Source organism: Tympanuchus pallidicinctus, unplaced genomic scaffold (genome assembly GCF_026119805.1).
Source record: "Tympanuchus pallidicinctus isolate F22 unplaced genomic scaffold, pur_lepc_1.0 scaffold9, whole genome shotgun sequence".
Lineage (NCBI taxonomy): Eukaryota > Metazoa > Chordata > Aves > Galliformes > Phasianidae > Tympanuchus > Tympanuchus pallidicinctus.
Window position 1 is genome coordinate 10,818,170 of NW_026294813.1, and position 22,889 is coordinate 10,841,058.

The 22,889-nt window shown below is 39.2% G+C and overlaps 2 protein-coding genes across 8 annotated transcripts in view; both read left to right on the plus strand.

Annotated features, from left to right (window-relative positions):
- Positions 1-968: 968 nt before the first annotated feature.
- Positions 969-21,712, plus strand: PRKAA1 (protein kinase AMP-activated catalytic subunit alpha 1). Of its 3 annotated transcripts, XM_052670367.1 has the most exons (9): positions 969-1,134; positions 6,738-6,879; positions 8,910-9,003; positions 9,849-9,993; positions 11,288-11,375; positions 12,231-12,455; positions 14,631-15,117; positions 16,134-16,260; positions 18,625-21,712. In XM_052670367.1, the coding sequence occupies exons 1-9, from the start codon at positions 1,005-1,007 to the stop codon at positions 18,867-18,869; spliced, it is 1,683 nt and encodes a 560-aa protein (XP_052526327.1). In that variant the 5' UTR covers positions 969-1,004; the 3' UTR covers positions 18,870-21,712. The 3 variants fall into 3 exon arrangements, with proteins under 3 accessions (XP_052526327.1, XP_052526328.1, XP_052526329.1); XM_052670368.1 differs by lacking the exons at positions 969-1,134; positions 6,738-6,879 and adding an exon at positions 7,265-8,522; XM_052670369.1 differs by lacking the exons at positions 969-1,134; positions 6,738-6,879; positions 8,910-9,003; positions 9,849-9,993; positions 11,288-11,375 and adding an exon at positions 11,382-11,789.
- Positions 21,713-22,070: 358 nt separating this feature from the next.
- TTC33 (tetratricopeptide repeat domain 33) overlaps positions 22,071-22,889 on the plus strand; it is a 41,526-nt gene continuing 40,707 nt past the window's right edge. For 2 of the 5 annotated variants that reach the window (XM_052670384.1, XM_052670385.1), the window contains exons 1-2: positions 22,274-22,395; positions 22,506-22,734. In XM_052670384.1, coding sequence (XP_052526344.1) covers positions 22,389-22,395; positions 22,506-22,734 — 236 coding nt within the window. In that variant the 5' untranslated portion in view covers positions 22,274-22,388. Of the gene's footprint in view, positions 22,201-22,222; positions 22,396-22,505; positions 22,735-22,889 lie in introns of those variants that run through there. The other 3 variants (XM_052670387.1, XM_052670386.1, XM_052670389.1) reach the window with 3 other exon arrangements.

A 22,889-nucleotide genomic window follows, 5' to 3' on the forward strand; every position in this document is an offset into this window, starting at 1 on the left:
TGCCACGTTTAACCCTAAATTTCTCACCATTTAAAGGCCTTCCCCTTATCCTATCACTATTAGATAATTGCTCTCCCTTCTACTTGCAAGCTTCTTTTAAGTACTGCAAGACTGCAATGAGATCTCCCCAGGGCTCCTCTTTTCCTGGCTGAAGAAACCCAACTCCCTCAGTGTCTTCATAGGAGAGGTTCTCCAGCTCTCTCACCATCTTTGTGGCCCTCCTCTGGACCACAGTATGGACAACCTAATTGATGCTCTTCTTCTAATTCCATCTGAAGGCATGGTAGGAAAACAATTTGAAAATAATGTTTGCAGGCAAGAATAGCTGTTGGTCTGTGGTATGTAAAAAGTGCATCAAGGCAGAGCAGCAGGCAGGTGGACTCTCAGGGCCAGAAAGCACCACTGCACTGATTGTAAACGAGTGGGTAAGGCAGTTCTGTTTCCATCTCGGGAAGGTCCCACTCACCTATTCTCATTGGAATTCTGCTGGCTCTGGATTTGGCCCAGGTGAAGGGAAATGGGTGAGAAAAACTAACAGGTTTAATCTGTGATGTTGATTAGAAATGCAAAGACTTGACAGGCCTGTTTGTTCTGAAAGCTGAATTTGCTGCCATGGGAGCAGGAGGACTGGTTTGGTGGCAGCTAACTCTTCTCAGCTACCTCTCTGAGGGAGCAGGCAGAATACAACATAGTGACAGAAACATGGCTCTGCCAGCCTTCTTCATCTTACACGCCGAAAGGCCGCCCGTTGCTGAGCCACGGCTGGGCCGTTTCTGAATTAAGAGCAGGTACGCAGCGAAGACACATCCCCTCACGACAGTGCCATGAAGACCTACGAGCACCAACAACCGCACTCAGCCCGGAAGTAGCAGAGCACGCCGCCTCCGCCCCGTACCGGAAATAGTTCACGCCGGCGGAAGGCGGGAAGGGAGAAAAGTGGCGCTCACTTCCGGGGGCCGGCTGCGTGCGGGCGCTCCTCCTCGCCGGGGGCCCGGCCCAGCACTATGCGCAGACTCGGCTCTTGGCTCAAGATGGCGGCTGCAGATAAACAGAAGCACGAGCACGGGCGAGTGAAGATTGGGCACTATATCCTAGGCGACACGCTTGGCGTCGGCACCTTCGGCAAAGTCAAGGGTGAGCTGTTGCGCCGTCTTCTCCTTCTGGGTCGGGGCTGGGGCTCGCTGCCAGCTGGACGTGGCTGGGGGCGTAGGGGGCTGCCGGAGCCCCAGCCGGCGGCTGGCCGAGCTGTCGGGCGGGGAGGTGGCCGCTGTATCGCGGGGTGCCGCGGGGCCGAGGTCTGGGCTCTGAGTCTTGGCTCGTGTGGCCGCGGGCGATAGTCCTGTCTGCGAGCGGCGGCCGGGTCGTGGTGGCGGCAGCCGGCATGGCGGGGTGGGGCGGGGCGGCTCTTCGGGTGGGGGATTTCTCTTCCGTTGGCCGATATCGTACCCGGAGCAGAATTCCTGTGTGCGCTGCAAGTATGAGCGCATCTGTAACGGAGGTGGCCGACGTATAGATAGTGCAGCCCTCGGGATTGCGTTTTGTCCCACAAATACTTGACGTCCTTATAAGGATGACGAGTTTTCTTGCTTTGCAGAGGGTAAAGCATTAAAAACAAACAAACAAACGAAAAAAACAACTTGAGATTATTTGAGCAATGAGCGCTGCTGCTGACACAGATGTATGGGAAGTCTTAATGCTGAGGCTGGTGGTAACTGAAGTTTCTCTACAGCTCAGACTTGCACAAGGGAAGCTGTAAACAGCATGCAGAAAGTATGATGCCTACCAGGAAAAGAGTTAAAGACTTCTTTAATTCCTCTGCCTCTTTCGGTGGCTCTGATAAGGTTTCCTCACTTGGCAGTGAGAGCTTATGCTATAAGAAAAAGCTTGTCCTGTTTTTATTCAGCTAGGATTTTCCTTGAGTTTGTGGGGTTTGTCGTGGCTTCAGTTGATGCAGAGCTGATTTTCTTCATGGTATCTGCTATGATGCCACATTAAATTGGGTTAAGCTACACAGTCTTCTTGGGAGAGGGTATTTAATGGCAGTGGCAGCCCTAAAAATGAGTTGGAAAAATATCTGTGAGTAACTATCAAAGATTTCCCACTGTTACATTAGTTGTCAGATGAATTCGTCTTTTTGCTTGGTCTTGGCTTTATTATCACAGGTGGTTGCTACTGATGTGATGTTCTGCCTCTTTAACTCTTAATTTGGTTCTGTGATCCTGAGTTAGTTACTTAGTTCATGTGACTGTGCCTGAGATGGGCATTCATGGAGAAGACTACTGCTTCTAGCATTTTTTGCCTTTCACATCCAGGCAAAATAAAAATACTACTGACATGAAAGGCAAAAAAGACTGCTGGAAGTAAATTAGTTTTGTGAAGTACATTCTCACTTAAATTATACGAGCATTTGACATAAAACACTCATTCTAACCTTAGTGATATTGGATATCTGGGGAAAGTTCTTTACAGAGGAAATGGTGAGATTCTGGAACAGGCTGCCCAGGTTGGTGGTAGGTGTTCCATCCCTGGTGGTGTTCCATCCCAGGTTGGATGGGGCAACCTGATGCTGGTGGCCCTGCCTGTGGCAAGGAGGTTGGAACTTGATGATCCTTAGGGTCCCTTCTAACCCAAGCCACGCCGTGATTACTGTTTCAGTGTTGTCTTTTTTTAAAAATTGATCATGTTTTCTGCTGAATCCAAAGGCAGAATTTTAGTTCTACGTGTTCCAGATGGTTAGATTTCATAAGGAGTAGTCAGACATCTAGTGATTTCTAATGAGTGTGAGGATACTGTTTGTGGTTGTAAATACAAAATATTTGTCCAAACCTTTAAAACTAGGCCAAGAACACTGATCTGTATAAACTGCAAAAATGACGTAAACAGGCCTTGTTGAAACTGGAGAGGGAACAGTGAATGTAAGTTTGCTCTCTGATGTATTTGTTAAGTAATATGTCTTTGCTTGTTATGCTTTGTTGTTAATTTACTGCATTAACTACTGTTTTTTTTCCTTCAAGTTAGTAATGATGTTTATTTTAATTTTAAAGGGTGCTATCTCTACTGAGCCTTGGCTTAGATTGTTGGTTTCTGGCAATGTGTTTGATTACATGTAGTCTTTTCCAACCTTAGTGATTTTATGACTACTAAAATATCTAGTCCAAACATCAAACGAGGCAACCTAATGCTCCTGCGACTAAATTTCACCTTCTGTGGTCTCCTATGCCAAAGATCTTGTAAGTCTTCTGCGTTTTATGCAGCTTCAGATATGCCAAGTCAGAACCACCCAGCAAATACCAGACCTGCCTGATGGAGGCTATATAATTACATGGGACAATAAAGCCCAGGTTTTAGTGAGAGCTCCCTGTGTATTGCACAGCTGTGTATTTCTGCTGCTTCTACCTCCAGTTGCCCTCCTGTTGCAGAGGGCATCCAAAGAGACGCTCCTCAGTGTGCCCGTAACTCATACATAATCTCATAAGAACATCATACTTCCTGTGGCTTGAGATTGTTTTTCTTTTCCAGCTGAAGGCCTACTGACCTGAATTTAGACAAATATCTCTGCACTTAAACAGCTGAAACTGTGGTTGAAGTTGTTGCAACTTTAAAGATCTATCTCTAAGTGTCTTTGAAAAATTGCTGCTGGGCATAGCCATATTGAAACTTGCATTAGTGGTAGAGCATGAGGAAATGGTATCAGGTTGCACTGAGGAGGTTTGCATAGGATATCAACGAGCATTTCTTCCTTGAGAAAATGGGCAAGTATTGGAAAGGGCTGCTCAGGTGGAGTCCGTATCCTTGCAGGTATTTGAGATGTGTGAATGTGCCACTAAGGAACATAGTTTAGTGATGGGACTCCAGTGGTCACATTATAGTTGGATCTGGTGATCATAAAGGTTTTTTGAGCCAAGATGGTTATCAACCCAGAGTCTATTATCAAAGAATAAAGTGAGGTATGTTAGGTATACAAAGGGACATTTCTTTGCAATGCTTTTATTTTTTAAGACTGGTGGAGTACTAGAATGATTAACTTGACCAACCTAAATATACTTCTAAATTGTAAGCCAGCCCCTAGATAAAACTTATGCTAAGAGGTAATACAGAGTAGCTTACAGAAAGATAACACTGGCTTCTTGGTTTTCTATGGGCTATGCATGATGTTATCATCTGAGGTCTTCCTTTCAGTTCCATTCTTGGGCTGAGTTCAAAAGTAGCCAGCAGTTCCAATAAACTTTAAACTGCTCCATCTTAAAGTTATATTTTATGGCATGTGGACATCTGACTGCTTATTTGTGGAATTACAGATCAGCTCTCATCTGATATATAAGCTGTCTTACAGTAGTGAAATAAAACAACAAATCTTTTTACCTTGACGTTTTTTAAAGCATGTAGAAACACTTGTGTTTGCTATTACATTAGACAGTGAAGATTACTTTTATCTGGGAAGAATTAAAGACTTTTTCTGAGAAGAGTGCTGTCTAGTATTTAAAGTATGTGATCTGTGGTGGTTGTCTGGTGCCACGTATTCTCTGTGGATAACATTTGCAAGAATCACTCTTATTTCATGAAGGTGATTATTGGAAACTCCAATCTTAAAGCCAGATTTCATACAAACTTAAACTTGAGGGGAAAAAAGGGCAGAGGGGCAAAAACTTCTGAAGAGACTTGTTCATTTCTTAAAGACTTCTCAGGGTTTTGGAATCTTTCTGTATTTGTGGAAAGCTGCTATGTTTTCATTTCAGTAATTTATTTGAAGTTGTCAAACAGTGCTAAAGAAGCAGAAAAGCCTGTTTTCATCTAGGGCGTACTGGCAAATCATAAATGAAACAAATTTACTGATAGACGAGACCGTGTATGCCAGAACTGAATATGTGCTAACCTGTGTAATTGCTCAAATGTGTATGCTATCCTGCATTGCTCAGTGCTGTGAACATTCTTGCACAGTGTTTTGGTTATTCTGTTGCTTTTTAGATAATGGCTTTTCAGAATCAGAGGAGGCTTGTTTTCTGTTTTCCCCACAGCGCAGTTGGAGTGAGCCTACCTGCCTTACCAGGTACAGAATGTATCCCACCACCCTGTCAGGATGGCTCAGGGACTTGCACGATCCACTGTGTTGTAATTTCTCTGCTGGAATTCTTACCAACTGCTTTGTTTTACAACGTAATCATCTTTTTGTTACAAAAACAATATTGAGGTTTATTGACATCTGTCTCTACTATGATTTTTTGTCTCACTTGCATTGGATTTGTAACTCAGTGTAGAGAGCTACAAATGATTGATAGACTACTTATAATTCTGCCAAATTTAACTCTTGAACGCAGAAAGATTTTTGTGTATTGCTGCAGCAGACTATTAATCCAAGAAGGAACTGTGCCTTTCAGAAGAGATAGGCAGTCACATACCACTGGCCCGTAGCTTTATCATCAGAATACCAGTTCAGTCCTTGATTCTCTGCTCGACTTGACATTTTCACTAATGTTTTCTTTTTCTAAAAGCAAGATAAGTGCTTCCAGTTCAACTAGCTGCACTGTAAAATAACAAATGCAAAATTATTGAAGGCTTTGCAGATAAATTTATTATATGTGATGTATAATACATAGGAACTGGTTCTTCAGCATGGAGTTATTAAAAAAACATTAAATTGCTTATCATAGCCTTCCCATGGTTGTATTTAAATAAAGCTTGGGTTTTAGATAAATTCTTCAGTGAAGAGGTGCGTGCATGTGGGTGAGTCCCTGTGTTCTGCAGCGGTACCAGTCAGTCAGGTGGACAAAAATGAACCATTTAGGTGTCCTGGAATCTGGCCTGCCTTTAGAAAGCAGGACTTTGAATAGCAAACTGAACTGAAGTGGATGTAGTTGTGATACTAGCAGTGTTGGATATCTGCATAAATTTCCGCAGGCACTCATTCAAGTCTTATGGTGAGAGAGATGCTTACGTTCTGTAGTATGTCTGTGATCTGGTATTGCATTTTCTTAGTAACTTTGTTGTGGTCTTTTCCAAATGTACCTGCAAACTTAAGGAATTTAATGTTTTACGCTACCAACTTCCTCTGAAACAAAAATTCTTCTAGAAATGGAGAGAAACTTAGAATTGTAAGAGATTGCTTGTCATAGTTAACATTGGATTTTATTTTGTGCATTTCATCTATGTATTGCCGTTTATACAACGAAACTCTGGTGTGATGTACTTGCTTACTACGTAAGGTCCTATAGGATAAAACTGCTACAAAGACAGATAAATATTTCAAGATTGGATACTATTAGCAATAATTCTGATTGCTGAAACAGCAATTTTCCTTTCTTGAGGGAAAGGAAATAGTCATTTTAGTAACAGCAATGCTTGCTGTCTGAGTAGAAAAGCTGCAGGGACAGCACGTCTGAGAGGATTATCAAGCAAACTCAGATTGAGTCATACAGAGAAATGAAATGATCTTCCTCCTTAACAAGGATGGCAGTGGTTTGGGATGCAAAAATGTTTTGCTTGCAATTGTGCAAAAATTCAGTCATACTGCAAGAGTTCCAAGTGTGAGATTTAAGGTCTCAGTAGAATTGAGAGAAGTATTTGGGGTACAGCAGAAATGATGTGCCATGTGGTCTTCAAACTCCCTAAAGGTAATGGGGATTTGTGGAATATTTAGTATCTTTATTGTGGTATTTCTTGGCTGTATTTGAAATGATCTAGTGAATGTCCTTTATGGAGCAATTGAAAAATCTCACTAAATTCTTTTTTGTTCCTTGTAGTTGGCAAACATGAGTTAACTGGACATAAAGTTGCAGTGAAGATTCTGAATCGACAGAAGATTCGCAGCCTTGATGTTGTAGGAAAAATTCGCAGGGAGATTCAGAACCTCAAACTCTTCAGACATCCTCATATAATTAAGCTGTAAGTTTTATTTGCTATAATCGGATTTATTTAAGCAATAATCTCTTTCGCTCTCACTGACTTGAAATGTGTCCAAAGGGCAGTAGTATTAGCAGTAGCTTTTAGGGAACTAACTAGCTTCTAAGAAGCAGTATTCAATTTTCAGTATCCCTTGTTATGCATTTTCACAACACTGATCTTATCTGGGGGTAAGGGAAGTGTGCTTTAATGTTATTTTTCTAATTGTATTTGTTTTTTTTGTTTGTTTGTTTTTGGCCTAGAATCAAGTTAAGAACAAGGTTGTAAAGTGTACTTCTATAGGAAGCTTACTGTATTTTTCCCTCAATATTTTTTAACAACATGCTGATCAGTTACCTGTGATTTCTCCGGTGTTGATGCCTCAGTCTGTTAGGTGTGATCTGATATTTCAGAATTCTTTGATATAGCTGTTACCACTTGTCTAGTATGCAAAAAGGTCGTTGCTTGCCTATCTGTTAGGCAATCATCAGTAGGGTTCAGAGTACAGCTAACTATGTCCTAGGCGAGACGCTCTGTAATTTATTTTCTAAGACTAGATACAAATGCCATTCATTTTTGGCTTTTGATATAGCCTGCCTACGCATATATTAGGGCACATCTAGAGTGCAGATGATTCTCGCTCTTAATTGTGGAGCGGTAGTTTATTCTTTTATTGTCAGACTGCTATTAGGATCAGGATACCACTGACTGATTCTTTTTGGTTTAGGTCTCTTTTAGGTTTAACAATGACACATAAACTGGTTCTAAATCAGATTTCCAGATCATCTCAGTAACTTTCTTCAGTTAAAAGTTCAAGAACAAGTCCAAAACACATCTGCTGCCAAAACAAATTTTCAATATACTAGCCAAGATCTATGGCAGAATAGTAATATGTAGCTCTTAAAGCAGCTTAACTGTTTTCAAGTAAACAATTACTCAGTGAATAGTGGTGCAAAATTCTTTCTCTTCAGCATGTGAAGGGAAGGATCAAGATGTAGGAGATGACAGAAAAGATTAATTATACTCAACTTTTCAACTGTTTGTCTTGACTTTCCAAAGCTGAAGGGTTGTTATCCTGTGTAAAAATGCCATTTGAGCTATAACTGATACTCGTGTCCAGACTCGCTGGTAACTTAGGGTTATGCTGCTTATGCTCTTAGAAATTAGACTGGGGAACTGGTGGGATGAAAGTAAACAGTTTTTTTCTGCTTAATGATAAATAAGACAACTTCTAATTTGGAACACTTTATTAAAAACTTTATAAAATGATTTATCAGTATTTATAACTTTAGATCTATCTTTGCAAGACTTCTTTTCTATACTGTGCTTTAATTAAAAAACCTCGGAAGTGTCTCCTCCCTGTTCTTTAGACTCTAGTAATAGAATGGCTTGTGTTTTCTTCTGTAAAAATTCTTCCTCCTACATTAAGTCATCCACTCTGTGGAGTTTGACCTTGCTTATGTTACTGGTATGTAACTGTTGTGTTCTGCAGTTGCCTTTTCTGTAACTAGAAAAATGAACTGCCTGAAGAGAAGTATGGTTGCATCTTCCAAGAGATGTGGACTGGCTTATTTTCAGAGATCATGAGAGGTTTATCTTCCAGCATTTTTCACAGTCTCTCTACCCAAAAAGTGGAAATCACTGTGGTAATTCCAACTATGAACTGTTGTTCATGATTGCCTGAAGTATACATCTTATTGTTTTCACAACTATAGGGAAAATCACGAAAGGTAATGTTAGAAGTGAGGTTGCACTGTAATTTCTTTCTAAAAGATTAAAATATCATTTCCTTTGTAGTGAGACTTCAAAATTTCTTGGTGGGGGAATATAAACTTTCTGCTAGTCTTCACAACAGCAGCCTCCCTAAATAAAAAGTGAGGAAACAGCTGATGAGAAATTATGGCAGTGATTGTAAATTGACTGATAAAACCAGTACTGTGGGAAGTGTTACACTGAAATATATTTTAAAGTGCTTAAACAGGTGTAACCTCTCATACTGAGTACTTAAACTAATAGATACTTTTCTGTATCAGGTACCAGGTCATCAGTACCCCAACTGACATTTTCATGGTGATGGAGTACGTTTCAGGAGGAGAGCTGTTTGATTATATCTGTAAAAATGGAAGGGTAAGAAGTAGTTCAATTCTAGAGATCAATGACTTGCCTTCTGTTATTGCTTTTGCAACATTCCTATTAAATGATGGTTTGTTTTTATGTATTCAGCATTATTTTTGCTGCTAGCAGTTAAAATAAAGATATTTTATGGTTTCATCTTTGTCAATGTTTTTTTTTTTTTCCAGTGCATGTTAACATGATCTTCACATGTACCTGTCATGCTGTTTTTTTCCACTTTGTAAAGCATTATTTCCATTATTGAGAAGCTGCTATACTGCCCTTATTGCCCTCTTTTACAGGTTTCTGTTAATTCTCTAATGTCCTCTAAGACAAACTATCTAGAAAGCTTAGTCTAACAAATAACTAAAAGCATCCTGGCTAACTTTGACATATTGCAGGGCATGTTCCATGGGAATGTCCAACTAAGTCTGCTATTTGAGCAAAGCTGCCATTAAGAGCATACATTTTATATAAAATTTACTGCCTCTAACTGTCAGCATCTTTTGTTTTATTTAAATCTTATTATGTACTTAAGTACTGAAGTACCTTGGTATTTCAGTTAGACAGAATAAAAGTTTGGGTGATGATGTTCCTAGTTTACCTAACTAGTTTCCAAAGAATGTTTGACAAATGTCAGTGACTATTGAGCAGGTGGATCTTGTTTTATCTTACCCATTTTAGAGCTGTGGCAGAAGGAAAATGATGTAAGATGTGAAATTTTCTGCCACAGAGATGTGCTGTGTAAAGTATCAAAACTATAGATGATAGCTTTAGGTCATTGGAAAACTTTCTGTAATTAATATAAATGAAAAAGTCATCTTCCACTGTCTTAGATTTGTTTAAAATTCTTGTTCTAGCTTGATGAGAAGGAAAGTAGACGTCTGTTCCAACAGATCCTTTCTGGTGTGGATTACTGTCATAGGCACATGGTAGTTCACAGAGATCTAAAGCCTGAAAACGTGTTGCTTGATGCACACATGAATGCCAAGATAGCTGACTTTGGTAAGCATTAATATCACCCTAGAAACATTTTTTTGTGTTATTTAGGTCTAGTTGCTGTGGAATATACTTAATATTTGGTTACTTGAGTGTCCTATATGGTGAGATAAAATCTGTGAAGAGCATGAATGCAAGAGAAAATACTGTTCTTGGGAATCTGTGGAATTTGCTTTTCCTTGTGCTTTCTTCTTTTTCAAATCAGGTATTTTTTGTTACTGTTATTTTTGTTACCAAGAGCTGTCGTTTTTTGTTTTGCTTAACAATAATTCTCTGAAATAAGACTTAGTTCCCCACATTATCACTTGCAAACTAACTTTTCTATTGCTTGTTCTTCCATCTGTAAAAAGCAGATATTCAGCACTCTTGGAAGTACAGTGCAAGGACAGTTCTTTATATTTAAAAAGCATATTATTCAGTAAAATGTGAATTCCAAAGATGTGACTGGGGAAGAAAAATGTAGCGTAAAAAGTAAAATGGGTGATTTTACAAACACCTGAGCTCTTTGCTACATGGGTGCCTAACTAGTCAGAGAATCTGATAGTTTGTATGAGCCGTTTGTGACAGAATTGGTGATGAGACTGGTAGCTAGTTCTGAATGAAGAAATCTGACTGTATGAAAATAGTAAGGTATCTATACAGCTGTGTCATCACAATGTGTCTCCTGTTAGAAATAGTACATAATATCTACTCTCTGAAGTGTTCAAGTATGTGCATCTTGTGAATCCTAGTAATTTCTTGCATAGAAATTGTTTGTGATACAGTTACTTACTTGAAGAAATAAAACACAGCAACTTAAAAAAACAAAAACAGTAAAAACTCTTTCCATGACAGAAGCATCTGCAAAAGCACAGCACTCAGTAAATCATGACTAGCTTGTTAAATGAGAGCTTAATACTAGCTTCATGTGTGGCAGTGTCAGAGTTGGTCAGGCTGTGTACTTCCATCTCCTGGCCCTTCCCTGGTAAAAAGGTATAATGCCTCCTCTCGAATTGAGTTCTCAGGACTGCAGTAATCTTATTGAGGCTTCCACTGAGGAAACAGGAAAACATTCTCCACAGCTATTCCAGAAGTAGTAACTTTTGTCTGGTATTTTCTGATAAACTAAACAGGGTATGGGGTATAGGATTACATGGTATTCTCATGCCTGAAACTTCAGTGGTTCCACAGAAGTGTGCCTACCAGCTTAGATAAATTGTTAACTTCTATCAAATTACTAGTGATTTGTTCTAGATGTTATATACAGTGTGAAACCATTTTGTTTTCTGAATTTTTAGTAGTTACTCTTATGCACTTTCAGGTCTATCAAATATGATGTCTGATGGAGAATTTTTAAGAACGAGCTGTGGCTCCCCTAACTATGCTGCACCAGAAGTAATTTCAGGAAGGTAGGTTTTTTCTTTTTTTAATTGGATACATGTGTGCTTGTACTTTGGTTACTTTACTGCTTTATTCTGAAGGCTGCATAATTCTTTATCAGCTTGATGTGAAGAAACTATGCTGAGCTGTTAATTGTCTTAAAAATTTTTCATAACTGTATAAGGCTTCTCTGAACTAGCTTTGAATAGCTCCTGTAAAGTTGGAGGTGATGTCTAATGCCCCAAATCTAGTATGTGCGATGTGCCTCATATAGGAAGTAGAGGTATGGATAGAATTAGAGACGGCGTCTTCAGCGAAGTTGAGTGGCCATGAAATATCCGCTGCAGAATGGATATTCAGCCTGAACGTAACTTCCACTTTTTTTGGACTGTCATTGTCAAGTCTATTGTTTACAGCTACCCTAATATCATCTGTTGTTGACGGTAGGCCAAATGTCTTTTTTTTTATCTGGGCAGTAGCATAGATGTGGTAAGTCTAGGTAAATGGTCTTTCCTTGAATTTTTTTAGCATCTCAGATTTGGAGAATAGATGGATGATCTTGTTAACATTGTTTTAGTGGAATCTATGCAACATGTAACACAGGCTTCTTGGTATTAGAAACAACTCTTTTTTTCAGTTGACCATTGTCTTAAATTGTATTTGTGGAGTATTTATACATAATAAAGGGGAAAACTACATACTTACTCCCTAGCTTTCCGTATGTATTTGAAAAAGGGGAGAGGTGTGGCATGTAAACCAGAATTCTAAAGTACTTGCAGATTAGTTATCCCTAAGTTTGTGCAATTACTGTAAGCAAGCATAGTATGTTTTAAGGTTTTTTTTTTTAAAGTATTAAACAGAAATCGCTAATAACTTTTTCCCAGGTTATATGCAGGTCCAGAAGTAGATATTTGGAGCAGTGGGGTTATTCTCTATGCACTGTTATGTGGAACACTTCCCTTTGATGATGATCACGTGCCAACACTTTTTAAGAAGATATGCGATGGTATCTTTTATACCCCTCAGTACCTAAATCCATCTGTCATTAGTCTTCTGAAACATATGCTGCAAGTGGATCCAATGAAGAGAGCAACAATCCGAGACATTAGGTAAAATACTAACTGATGTCTGTTGAAAGAATGCTAGTATTACTATCTTAGTGCACATATGCGATATAAAGAAACTAGTCAGAAACTTATCCTTGTTTTACAGTATAAGAGGAAAAAATCAGCTTCTGGTCATTTGGCCTTTGGTGTTTCTCATCTCCCTGGACAAAAAAGTTTCTATTGGAGACCACAGTTAAATGCTATAGGAATTTTGAGAAACTTGATTTAGAACTGTGTATACAGTCGCTGCAGAATGACTTGCAAAACTGCACAGCGCTATTGATTTCTGGACAAAGAACTTCTTGGCTTAAGAACCACTGCTCTGTGCTTTAAATATCTGAGGAAACATTACCACTCTCAATTCAGCATAATTATGTTCAAATCATGTGTCTGGAGACTCTGAGAAAGACACGCTCAGATTAATATTCCATGTTAAGATAACACTTCTTGTTCTGACTTCAAAATCCTGGCATGAATGTGTTAAGACTGACAATTACTACAGAGAATTTTGATGAGCTAAAACTACAAATATATTTGAATCTGGAGCACATGATGGCTGTGATTTTTGAAGTGGGTGATTGCTTTGGCAAATGTGAAATGTTTAAAACAAAGAATTGGTACCTGGTAAGCTGCTGGAAGAAGTACGCTTTCAGGTTTTTCTGTTTCCTTTGTGAGGAGTTCTAAGAAGAGGGTACTGAAATACTATATTAGTGAAGATGCTGCTGCTTCTAGTCTTAGAAGTTAGGAAACTATGTCTGTGTTTTTTCATCTTAAGAAAAAAATGTGGCGCATATCATATATGTCCTTCACTACTTCATTACAACAAAGAAATTGTTTTTTCCAGGTCCTATCAGAAAACAAAAAACTGAGAACTAAGAGCTGTTCAACTTTAGTGGATAGGAGCTTAGCCCATTTAAGTCATCTTAAGTCTAGACAAGTATTGGGAAAGATGTTAAAAAACTTTGGTTGCAGAACATGGGTGGATTTTGAATCCTTAACAATTGTGTACTTATCCATAAGACATCATGTCAGTTTAAAGGGCAACCTGACTAATTAACTGAATACCTTAGTTGTTTCATGGCCATATCTGTGCAAGTGCAAGAGGAGTGGTTCATTTTAATAAATACTAACGATGTTCTAGGCACATTTACTCCGCTTGGGCTGTGCTTTGTAGTGACATAAGAAAAGCATTTCCTGCTTCTAAAGTGTTCATTATTGATGAAAGTATATTTTACTCAACTCATTAGTCTGAAAGTAGAGCTTCATGAATGCAACTGCTCTTCAATCTGTAGCAGATCTTTAGTTTTGAAAGTTTTCTTGTATGGAACACCTTGTCATGCCATATCATTTGGCTAGTTAAGCAGCTTACTCCAGGCACATAGGTTACTAGATGATAGAAGAAAAAAAAGTATCTGTATGTTGGCTTTTTTCCTTCTATGAAAACTATATTATAAATACAGCAGTAGAGATATTTTCCATATCCTTCTGTCAGTTTTGTATGTCTTGGGGACAAGCTGGGGTTCTGAATGGGGGGGAAAAAAATTGACAGCACCATGGTCTTGTGGCAGTATTGCTGGTAGGTGGATGGTTAGGCTATATGATTGCAGAGGTCTTTTCCAACTTTTATGATTTTCAAGGGCAGCACAATTGATTTTATTCAAAAATGCTCATTTGAATATCTGTCAAAGAAATTATTACCCATCAAGATTTCTTAACTGTGTTAGGTATGTATGAGGGACATTTGATGGCATAGCCTAAGAATTTTAGCAGGACAGCATAAGAATTTCAGCTGAAATAGTCTTAAATCAAAGATACTAGAAGTAGGAAAAAAACCAACTACCCATTCATATACTCATCAAGCTGATGAGTTACAATAAGGAGTTTTCAAAGCTCAGGTAATTGCAACATTTCTAGGAAAGAGAGTGTAGGTTTTTGTTTTTTTTTTAAAGCTGAATGTCTAAGAAAATGTTGTGAAGCCATTAATGCTTGCTTTTTATTTTATAGAATTTTTCAGTTGCTCTAGTGTGCGAATTGCTTTGTTGGAAGCACAGAGAAGGGACACTTGGGCTGACAGTTGTGATTTCTTTGTGTACATATGAAATATAACTTTAAAAAAATAATTTATTGCTAAGAAGGTTTGCTCCACGTCACTTACACTTTGTTTATTTTTAAATCTAGAGAACACGAATGGTTTAAGCAGGACCTTCCCAAATACTTGTTTCCCGAAGACCCTTCATATAGTTCTACCATGATTGATGATGAAGCCTTAAAAGAAGTATGTGAGAAGTTTGAATGTACCGAGGAGGAAGTGCTAAGTTGTCTGTATAGCCGAAATCATCAGGATCCTTTAGCAGTTGCTTATCACCTCATTATAGATAATAGAAGAATAATGAACGAGGCCAAAGACTTCTACCTGGCTACAAGCCCGCCAGATTCTTTTCTTGATGATCACCATCTGTCTCGCCCTCATCCAGAGAGAGTGCCATTCTTAGTAGCTGAAGCACCACGGCCTCGCCATACTCTTGATGAGCTGAATCCACAGAAATCAAAACACCAAGGTGTGAGAAGAGCAAAGTGGCACTTGGGGATACGGAGTCAGAGTCGACCAAATGATATAATGGCTGAAGTCTGTCGAGCAATTAAGCAGCTGGATTATGAATGGAAGGTAAAAGAATATAATTTATTTGCTACAAGCAACAGGAGATTTTGAGCTGTGTTTTTATATAGCCTACAAGTCTAAAAAACTGCATCTTCCTGATGTAGGCTGGTTCAGCAATAGCGATAAATGCATTAGTTTAAGGACCAATATATTAAGTTAGCAAAAAGAAATTAATGTGTGCTAGTTCTAAAACTTTCCAGTTTAGCTTTGCTTAATATGTGAACAGTCATGTTTTTCTGAATAATCCTTGTTCCCTGAAGCACTGAAGTCACAATAGACTGCTTTTGTCTTTGCATCCACCAGGTGTGAGGACTTTTTGTTGGGTTTCATATAAATTGTTTTGAGTTATAGGGTACCAAGATGGAAGGTTGCTCATTGTGACATAACAAGCAATGAAAATTTGTCAAACGGGGGGAAAAAGAAAACAGCTAAAGATCAGCTGATATCAGGAGGAATTTGGAGATGGAAAAATGAGGATGAAGGAAGTGGTCTGTGACCACCCTAAATTCCCACTGGGCACACCCTAAGGGACATTAACATATGTTAATGAATCTTGGATAATAATGAATATGTATGTGGTTTCCAGGAAATGTATTGCATATTGCATAAGCAGTCTTAACTGCTTAAATTTAGAACGTAAACTCCAAGAGTGCATGCTTGATTTGTCAAGTTGCCTGGTATGTATCATGAATTAAAAGGAATGCTGTTTTTTCTTACATTAGAATTAGAAGTTTTCTTCCCTGATTTTTCTGGTGCTGTTCCTGTGCAGGAAAACAGTAGTGAGCGTGTGCACACTGACTACTTGCTTACTGTATAAGAATGGTTTTGGAAGAGGCAATTTATGCTGACAAGAAAAAAGTCTTGTTAACATGTCTACCTTTCTACAGGGGCCTTGAGGATGTGCTTTTTTTTTTTTTTTTTTGTCAATAAGAAAAAAACCACATAAAACTGCACCCTGAAAAGCAAGTGAGATGAGCATCTCAAGCAGTTCTGGTAACTAACTCAAATCTCTTTTCTACTAGGTTGTAAATCCTTACTACTTGCGTGTTCGAAGGAAGAATCCAGTGACAAGTGCATATTCTAAAATGAGTTTACAGCTCTATCAGGTGGACAGCAGAACATACTTGCTGGACTTCCGTAGCATTGATGGTATGGAAAAACTTGTGTTAATAGAGCACTAAGGGAAATTGTTCTAAATGCTGGGTCTTAATTTGCTTGTGAATAGGTAAATTAAACTGTTGGCCTTTATCAGTTAAAGCCAGATCTGAGTTGTGGTGTTTCTTTACTCCTTGCTCTAGTGCTCCTGTGATCAAATGATTAGCTGGTTCTTCTCTCAAAACCCTCTATAGGTGTATTAACTCCCGAGTTAGTGCTTTGTATGTCTCTACCAGCACTGATGTCACTGGTGCTAAAAGGGACAGTGCTATGAAGAAGCAATACTTAGATCAATTTAACCTGCCTCTGAGGGCCAGATTTAAATGTTAATTTAGATATGGGGTAGGCATGTGAACATCTTTTCCTAGTGAAGATAAAGCTTGACATGTAGGTGTACTGTCCTTTCTTGATTTGTACATTACTGTACTGAGTGTGGCTGAGATGGTATTTTTTTATAGCAGTCTGTATGGTGTTGTGTTCCGGATTTTTGACCAAAAGTGTTGATAATGCTAGTGTTTTGGATATTGTGGAGCAGTATTAGCAGTGTATCAAGGCTTTCCTTTTCTCCTTATGTTGCTATGTCCAGTGAATAGGCCAAGGGTGAACAAGAAGTTGGAAAGGGAGACAGTCTAGACAGGTGATTCATACAGACCATAGGGTTATTCTGTTACATACAGTAGCATGTTTAGCCAAAAAAATAACCAAAACCAAACAAACCAATGAAAAAACAGACAAGGGAGATTTTGGGAAAGTAGCCATTGTTTAGAGACTTGCTGGGCATTAGTCATGTTGTGAGAGGCGTGAGTGATCACCTTTCCATTACCTTGGTTTTTTTCATTCTCTTGTTAAAACATCTTTATCTTGATCTGTGAATTTTTTTGCTTTTAGCCATAAGATTTTCTTCTGCCATTGAGCAGTGTAATGTTGGAGGGAGTGAGGAGCTTGCTGGGCATGTAGCTGCAAGACAAAATCAGTGCACCATTGTGCACTGTACAACTGTAAGTTAGGTATTTGCCTGAAAATGAACAAAAGAGCTACAGTCTAAATACATTTTTAGGGGCAGAGTAGAAAAAAGAGATTATCTACAGCCAATCGTTTATGTAACATACCTAGGAAAACATGAAGGCAGGGAAAAAGGATTTGCTGGAGTCCAACTGGATTGCAGTATAGGATGGTTTAGGCAGAGTCTTTGATCAGTTTAATATAATTCAGCACTACTATTCTTCCTTTGTCCCTTAGAATGATACAACTTCTTGCTTAGATCCAATGATACTTGACAAAAGGTATTAATCAGTTTCCTGTACCACTATTAATAAATTATTATGTATTATATATATAATATAATATATATATATTTTTATATATATATGTGTGTGTGTGTGTGTGTTTTGGTATTTTTCTTAAATTATATGTAATATAAGAAAAATACCAACACAGTGGGAGGGTAGAAGACTGCCTAGAGCCACTCAGCTTAGAAAGGACAGCCTGTTGCATTCTTGCTTTTCAGCTCCTGAGAACAGCTTAAAGCCATGGACTTGTTTGACAGTCCTTTCAGTTACGAAGTTGATTTGATGTTCCTTTTTGCCACAAATAACTATTCAGTATTTCTTTTATGGGATTGTAGTTTCAAGTAGCTTTGACAGATTGAAAAGACAGTCCCTCCTTTACTCACTAATTTTTCATGGAAATAACGTTTTAATGACAAGTGTGAGTCAAGCTAGTTCAGTTTCTAAAGTAAGATAAGTGATCCTTCAGCAGAACTTACTTCTAAGATGGAAGTATTTCTTTCTAATATGGAAAGTAAGCTTAAGTTGCTGTAACTATAGCCCAGGGTATACAAAATACTAAATTTGTCTTTTACTTTAGTAAATAATAGCAATCAATGCATCAATTGCTCTTAAGAATATTAGCAATAAAACATTAATAACCAAATACAATAAAAATGAAGTAGATGCTAGCAAAAAGCATCTACAAAATGTTCGAGCTGCTATTTGGCTTAAACAAGATAAACAAGATAACCATATAAAGATAATTCAGGTAAATCAATTGAACTGTTAGCCTCTGAAATTATTTACTGACTGAAAAATATGATGGCTGCTGGTCTAATGTTCATCAGATAGTCCTGAAGCACAGCTCATAAGCGGTACTAATTTGCATAAGGATGACTGCTTCTGTATGATTGTAATGATTGCTTCTTGTATAAGCTTTTATTTTTAGTAACTATATGTACTTCAAAGAGCTGTTTATATATTAATGAAGATTTTAAAAATAAGATCAAGTCTGAGAAGGGAAAGATGTCTTGCTGTTTTTCTGGCTGTTTTGAGGTGACTAATTTTTTACTCTCTACTGTCCTTTCAGATGAAATTATTGAAGCGAAGTCTGGGACTGCAACTCCACAGAGATCTGGTTCTGTGAGCAACTACAGATCTTGTCAGAAAGATTCAGATGGTGATGCACAAGGAAAATCTGCAGATACATCCCTTACCTCATCAGTGACCTCTTCACTTGATTCTTCAACAGCTGACTTAACTCCAAGACCAGGCAGTCATACAATAGAATTTTTTGAGATGTGTGCAAATCTTATTAAAATACTTGCACAATAACTTTGAAGGAGGGCTTATTTCTTTTACAGCAATAAGCATGCATAAATCTTAGTCAGATGCTTCCAGTTGTAATCAATTTAAATTAACAAAGGCGCTGAAAAAAATACCTGCAAAATGCAATTTACCTAGGGACTGAAGTGATTATGAGCAGTTAGGTATATTGCTTTGAAGCTGGAGTGAATTCTGATTTTCTGCTATTCAGTAACTTAATACAGGTACAGGAAATCACACGCCCCTTGGGCAGTGCTTGTAACATTTTCAGTGAGTGCACATTAGTATTTATATAACATTTACACAGTCATTTTTATCCTTCTTGTTGGTGATGCATACATCTGGAGCACTGTAAGAAAATGTACACTTACAAGTTCAATGACCTAAGGATGACTTGTTGGTCACTGTCTACATTTGTGCCTCAGTTGATCGGAACAGTTAATGTCTCCTAACAACAAAGCATTAAAACTGCTGTTTCTTCCCCCTTTATTCAGCAGTAAATGAGATTTTAAACAAAGTTTGATGTGCTATAATATGAAATTCAGTAATTGATAAATTTGATTAGATGTTGGCAAATCCAACCAGTTGAAATTTTCAGTACATGTAAGTGCTCCGCAGCACAGTTATGAATAAAACTCTCTGGGGTGGAAGTAAAGCAGTTGAAACCACAGCAGTGCCAAGAGAGACGATGCTGAGAAGATATGCCACGCAGTGGCCTGAAACAAATCACTGCTCTGAAGCACTGTGAGCAAGCTGCTGCTCTGTGCAGGTTTGCTAGCTCATACCATGGTGTAGTAGCAGCACGGCTACTGCAGGCTGAGAATTCTTTGAAGTATGTGCATGTAGTGAAGAGCTGGGTTGTTGCATGTTATTCTGCAATCTGAAATTGGCACACCTTTAAAAAAAAAAGTTAATACTTAGATATGTCTGCTTACATCCCATGTTAACTTACTATATGCTCTATAGAATTCACATTGCAGTTTAAATACATCTATAAGCTAAGTTTTTCCAGGCTACCCTCGTACGAATTTTATCATTTAAATTGTGGAAATTAATAGTGCAGTTTTTCAGTTGAATGTTAAAACCTGAAAATGATGACTAAAGTGTTAATAGTTAGGAAGTTTTGAAATGCAGATTGCAGTCATGGATAACATGCATGTAACACAAAAACCATAACTGCAAAAGAAATGTTTAAGAAAATGACCTTAAATGCTGAATCAGATATATTTGCTCAAAAATGTTAAATATCTTGTAAACTGGATGTACGTACCTGCAGTTCCATTTTCATTTAGCACTTAATTTTAGCATTTAAAGATGCGTTAATCAATAAATTGCCATAAAACATTTTAATTTCTTATTTGGGGATTTTTCTTTTCAAAATAGACTTCATGGCTTAGTTTGAAAGATTACTCTCTAATTTAGAAATCAAGGCATTAATATAAACAGTGAAACCTGGTCTTTGTTTGAAATGGATGGGAATTCTTGCCAACGATGAGTCTATGATTCCATCCTGGACACACTGCTAACTGCAGATGACAAGAACAGTCTAATGCAGCTCAATTGGCTTCAGTCCAGAAATTCCTGTTAGAAATTTGAAGAAATTTGTATCTGCTTAATTCTCAGAACTACTGTAGCTCTTCTCAACTGGGCAATTGTGTGGCCTGTCTTGTATGTAGGCACAACTTCAGTTTCTTGTCTTCAAGTGGCGTCTCACACGATCCCTGTAATGCGGGGTTATATTACTGTAGCTCACAGTGGAAGGGTTCTCTTCGATAAAACTTTGCATTTAAACTATTCAGATGGAGATGACAGGATGTGGGACCAGCTATCAATCATACTTTTAAGTTCTTTCTTCAGTTGTGTAAGGAAAGGTTCCGATGTTCTGAATAAATAGGTGTGCTCAGTTTGTTATCCTTTTATTTTGAAACTTAAATATTGCACTTGTACAAGTATAACAAACGCACAGATTTTTTTTATTGCAGTAATTCCTCATCTGGAATTGGTTTGGGATCACCGAAACTGTTTCCTGCATATGTTTAACTATTTACAAATGGTATCTGCTCCTGGTTTGTAGATTTGTAATGCTGATCACCATTGCAAGATGTAAAGGTGCAAACAGCTTTTAATTTTTATACACTTTTTTTGGCTCTCCTGTGCTTTAAGGCAGCCGTGGTTTTCACTTTGTCTTGTCTGAATGAGGTGAATTTTGTTGGTATAACGCAACAGTTTTGATGGCCAAAGGTTTTGTGATAGAACAGAGGGGTTTTTTTTAATACAGGTTCGGGGAGGGAGGATGGGACTGACAACCTATTTGAATTCAGTGCAGTTGTTTGTCATATCACTTTCTTAGGCTTTGTAGATCTTTACTTTGAAACTGCTTTCTTCAGATGTTCCTACTGAGCTTGAAGACCTTTTTTAGCATCCCATCAGGCTGAGAGTGAACGTCACTGAGAAAAATGCCAGGAGTGTAAGGATGTAATTGATGCAAATAAACAGATTGGTTGAGTATGTCACTCTGTAATCCAAAGCATATTTAGTTGGAGTGTGCTGAATTATTTTTCCTGTGTGTTCTAACTTTATGGAAGCATGGATAAACCTGGTCATCTCTGAGCTCAGTAGGTAATGAACTGAAAAAAAAAAAGTATAAGTTGATGCATAATGCTAAAAGCAACAAAGAAAATTTCGTATGTCTTGTTATGAGTGTTAACTACAAAATTGGAAGTGTTATTTTACCAGTTGATTACCAGTGTAAGATATGAAGTCCTATTCTTTAATAAAGATGTGCCTACTTCCTATGTTGATTTTTTTTTTTTTTCTGATAAAGTAATAAATGCAAAAATGCTTGTTTACAACTGTGTTGACTTTTTATACTTTCAGAAGCTTCAAGTAAAAACAAAGCACTTAACCATCGCGTTTGGAGGCGTGTGCTGTTTTGTGCTGCTCTGTACTGTCACGGTAAAGAGGCTGCCGCCTCGACAGCTGGGAGGGGACGGGACGGTAACCGAGCGTTGCCGGAAGAGGCAGCGCCATAGCAGCTGCGACACACCGCCCGCGTTCGGCCCGGCGCCGGCTGCGGCGTTGCGGGCTGCCGTGGGCCCACGAGCGCTACTCCGAGCGCTCCGTACCGCCCCGCAGCTGAACGAACGGACGGCGGCGGTGCCGTCACTCGGGCCGCTCGGCGCCTGGGCGCACGGAACCCTCCGCCACGGCTCCGCCCCTCCCCGCGCTCGGGCGCGCTCTCGTCGTTCCCCTCCGCCCGCGGCCGAGCCGCTGCCGCTCCGCCCTTCCGCTTCCCGGCGGGTCAGAGGTGCATCGGGCTGGGAGGCGGCGCGGGCCGCAGGTAGCGGGCTGTGGCTGCGGGGCGGGCCCGGCGGGCAGCGCTCTTGGCGGTCCGGGCTGTGCGGCTTCTCGGGGAGCTCGGCGTAGCTGCTGGGCCGGGGGCGTGCCTCGCTTGGTGCGGTTGCCTGGCGTTGGTGCGGAGCGCCTCGCTGGCGACCGACGTGAAGCTGCTGGGCAGGATCTGTATGGATGAAGGGTGCTCTGCTTCGTGTTATTGCTTTCAGGGTCGAGATGAGCGAGCTGCGTTTGTTTCTCTGCAAGCCTTAAACCTAGCGCACCTAATCGCTGAAATCTGTTTTTCTCTAGTTCTCCCGATGGCATCTTTTGGCTGGAAGAGAAAGATCGGCGAGAAGGTCTCCAGAGCCACTTCCCAGCAGTTTGAAGCAGAGGCTGCGGATGAGAAGAGTCCGGGTAGTGATGAAGATGAGGACTGGGTGCACGCCACGAAGAGAAGGAAGGAAGTTCTCCTCGAAGACTGCATAAAGAAGAGCAAACAGCTGAAAGACGAGGGGGCAAGTTTGGCTGAAAATAGGAGGTACTGATGTTATCCTAGTCTTTCTTTGACTCAGTAAGTGCTGGGTCTTATTTTATTCCTTTTTCTAAACACTGAGTATTAGTTGCTGCATTCATGCTTCTCATGTTTGAAAAACAGATCTATTGCTTGTTTTTAAATTTTGCGTCTATGGTGTG